The 3,346-nt window shown below is 58.5% G+C and overlaps 1 protein-coding gene across 1 annotated transcript; it reads right to left on the reverse strand.

Moving 5' to 3' along the window:
• Positions 1–551: 551 nt before the first annotated feature.
• LOC116986668 (zinc finger protein 229) lies at positions 552–1,785 on the reverse strand (the record flags this gene model as incomplete). Its single annotated transcript, XM_033042241.1, has 1 exon — positions 552–1,785. A coding segment is annotated over one exon (1,179 nt), but the record flags the coding sequence as incomplete, so codon positions are not given.
• Positions 1,786–3,346: the final 1,561 nt, after the last annotated feature.

Raw genomic sequence — 3,346 nt, forward strand, 5'->3', positions numbered from 1 at the left:
TTAAGTATAAGTTTTTTTGCTGTTATTAACCCATAATTGAAAAATGAGTTTTGGTGTTTATTTAATTTGTTCCCATCTCCACTTACACAAATTAAACTTCTTTTTATGCTTTATCTGATGGGATAAATTGCAAACTTAAATTTTTTTATCTCAAAATGGTGTAACATTGCTAAATTGAGGCTGGGACTATCCCAACAGTTACAGACAGGTATTAAGAGGGAACTGCAGATGCTGGAAAATCGAAGGTAGACAAAAATGCTGGAGAAACTCAGCGGGTGCCAACATTTATGGAGCGAAGGAAATAGGCAAAGTTTCAGGCCGAAACCCTTCTTCAGACTGGAGGAGCGGGCAAAGGCCTTGCCACAGAGCTGGCAGGTGAAGGGGCGTTGGCCGGTGTGGACTCGCCGGTGCTGCCACAGGCAGGACATGCGGATGAAACCCTTGCCACACTCAGCGCACACAAAGGGTCTCTCCCTGGTGTGTATCCGCTGGTGTTCCCGCAGCCCCCATGCTCTCTTGTCACAGTGGGAGCAGCTGCTCGTGGGTCCGCCGGTGCTGCTGCAACTCCCGCGAGCTGTCAAACACCTCACCACAGTACGGGCAGTCCTAGGGTTGGCCACTGGTGTGCACGAGCTGGTGAGACAGGTCTTGCGAGGCCATGGCAAAGCGCTGTCCATACACCGGGCTGGGGGCAGGATGGTCGCCAGCGTGCAATTGCTGGTGGGACAGCAGCCTGGTGGAACGGGTGAAGCCCTTGCCGCACTGGGGGCAGGTGTAGGGATGCTCGCCTGTGTGGGTGCGCTGGTGCTCCAGCAGGCTGCTGGAGCGGGTGAAGCCCTTGCCGCACTGGGAGCAGGTGTAGGGGCGCACTCCGGTGTGGGTGTGCTGGTGCTCCAGCAGGCCGGTTGAGCGGTTAAAGCACTTGCCGCACTGGGCGCAGGTGTAGGGGCGCTCGCCGGTGTGGGTGCGCTGGTGCTTCAGCAGGTCGCTTGAGTGGGCAAAGCACTTGCCGCACTGGGGGCAGGTGTAGGGTCGCTCACCGGTGTGGGTGCGCTGGTGCTTCAGCAGGTTGCTGGAGCTGGTGAAGCACTTGCCGCACTGGGCGCAAGTGTATGGGCGCTCGCCGGTGTGGGTGCGCTGGTGCACCAGCAGGCTGCTGGAGCTGTAGAAGCCTTTGCCGCACTGATCGCAGGTGTAGGGGCGCTCGTTGGTGTGGGTACGCTGGTGCATCAGCAGGTTGCTGGAGCTGGTGAAGCCTTTGCCGCACTGGGAGCAGGTGTAGGGGCGCTCGCCGGTGTGGGTGCGCTGGTGCGCCAGCAGGCTGCTGGAGCGGGTGAAGCCCTTGCCGCACTGGACACAGGTGTAGGGACGCTCGCCGGTGTGGGCGCGATGGTGCTCCAGCCGGCTGCTGGAGTTGGTGAAGCCCTTGCCGCACTGGGCACAGGTGTAGGGCCGCTCTCCACTGTGGGCGCGCTGGTGCTCCAGCAGGCTGTTGGGGCGGGTGAAGCTCTTGCCGCAGTCGCTGCAGGAGTAGGGCCGCTCCCCTGTGTGCAGGCGCCTGTGCCTCTTCAGGTGCATGGACGACTTGAAGCCTTTGCCGCAGTCCGAGCATGTGAAGGGCCGCTCGCTGCTGTGCACCGGCTGGTGTGCCCACAGCCCCGACAACCGGGCAAAGCTCTTGCCACAGGTGGGGCAGCCATAGGGCCTCTCGCCCGTGTGAACCCGCCGGTGGATCTCCAGCTTGCTCGGGCTCTGGCAGGCCTTGCCACACACGTCGCACTCATAACACTTCTCCTTGTTGTGCCCCGCCATGTGGTCCTCCATCGAAGCTCAGCCCCTCGAAGCTCAGCCCGCACACCGAGCAGATGGAGCGGCTCACCGCACCCTGGCCGCCCTCAATGGCCGCTCAGGTCACCGTCTCTCCGTCCACACCAAAGGCTCCTAAACCGTGCAGGAGGGGAACACAGAGGGACAACAAGCTGGCAAACACGACATTACTAACACGAACATTACTTGTGTTTGAAGGTGCCGTGGGGAAGGGGGCAAGGGGGTGAGAGGCAGGCAGGTGAGGGGGGGGGGGGGGAGGGTGGGGGGGAAGGGGGATGGAGAAGAGGGGGTGAGGGGAAGGAGGGAACCACTGGAGAGGTGGTGAGGAGGCAAGTGGGGATGAGAACAGTGGAAGTGAAGGGAAGGGGTGAAGGGAGGAGAGTGAGGGGAGCGTGGTGGAAGAGGAGGGGATGCCCCATGAACTACCCCCACCCTACGCCGTGATGTACCCCCGCCCTATGCCATGAAAGGGGAAGAGTGGGATGGGATGGAGATGGGGAAAGGGGGGAGGGAGAGTTTGTTGATTATTTACCTCATGTATCCACTCAGAGAGGTTTATAACATTATTTACCTCAGTTTTCCTCCCAGACCTGTAGTTTGTGGAAATGTTTTGATTATTAACAGGGGGGTGGTGGAGGAAGGAAGGGAGGAGGAAGGGAGGGAGAGGAGGAGGAGGTGGAGGGAGAGGAGGAGGAGAGGGAGAGGAGAGGAGGAGGGAGAGGGGGAGGGGGAGGGGGAGGGGAGGGGGAGGGGAGGGGGAGGGGAGGGGGGAGGGGGGGGGGGCGGGGGGGGGAGGGGGGAGGGGGAGGGGAGGGGGCGGGGGGGGGAGGGGGAGGGGGAGGGGGAGGGGGAGGGGGAGGGGGAGGGGGGGGGAGGGGGGGGAGGGGGGGGGGAGAGGGGGGGGGGAGGGGGAGAGGGAGAGGGCGAGAGAGAGAGAGAGAGAGAGAGAGAGAGAGAGAGAGGGAGAGGGAGAGGGAGGGGGGGGGGAGGGGGGGGGGAGAGGGAGAGGGAGAGGGAGGGAGAGAGAGAGAGAGAGGGAGAGGGCGAGAGAGAGAGAGAGAGAGAGAGAGAGAGAGGGAGAGAGGGAGAGAGAGAGAGAGGGAGAGAGAGAGAGGGGAGAGAGAGAGAGAGAGAGAGAGAGAGAGAGAGAGAGAGAGTGAATGAATAAATATAAGGGATGTGTAAATGTGTGTTTTAGGTTGAGATCTTTCTTCAATTTTTGCTGTATTTATGAATAAAATATGAACATTTTGGGGTGTATCAAAGTTTTAAGAATTTTGCATGATTTCTTTGTGGTGTGTATAACTGTTTTACTCTTGAATGAGAATTTTATTGCTTTAACTGTGTGAATATCTGTGATTCAGCATGTTGCGTGAGGTGTGGAAATTTGAGAGTGAATGTCACAGAAAATAGGGTGTAGAGTGAGTGAGTTTAAAGACTGTTACTTGTTTGTGGAACCGGTTCTGGGTGAATGTTGAATGAATCCTATAAATCAGTTGAAATAGGATGTCATTGAATG

Source organism: Amblyraja radiata, chromosome 24 (assembly GCF_010909765.2).
Source record: "Amblyraja radiata isolate CabotCenter1 chromosome 24, sAmbRad1.1.pri, whole genome shotgun sequence".
NCBI classification, from domain to species: domain Eukaryota; kingdom Metazoa; phylum Chordata; class Chondrichthyes; order Rajiformes; family Rajidae; genus Amblyraja; species Amblyraja radiata.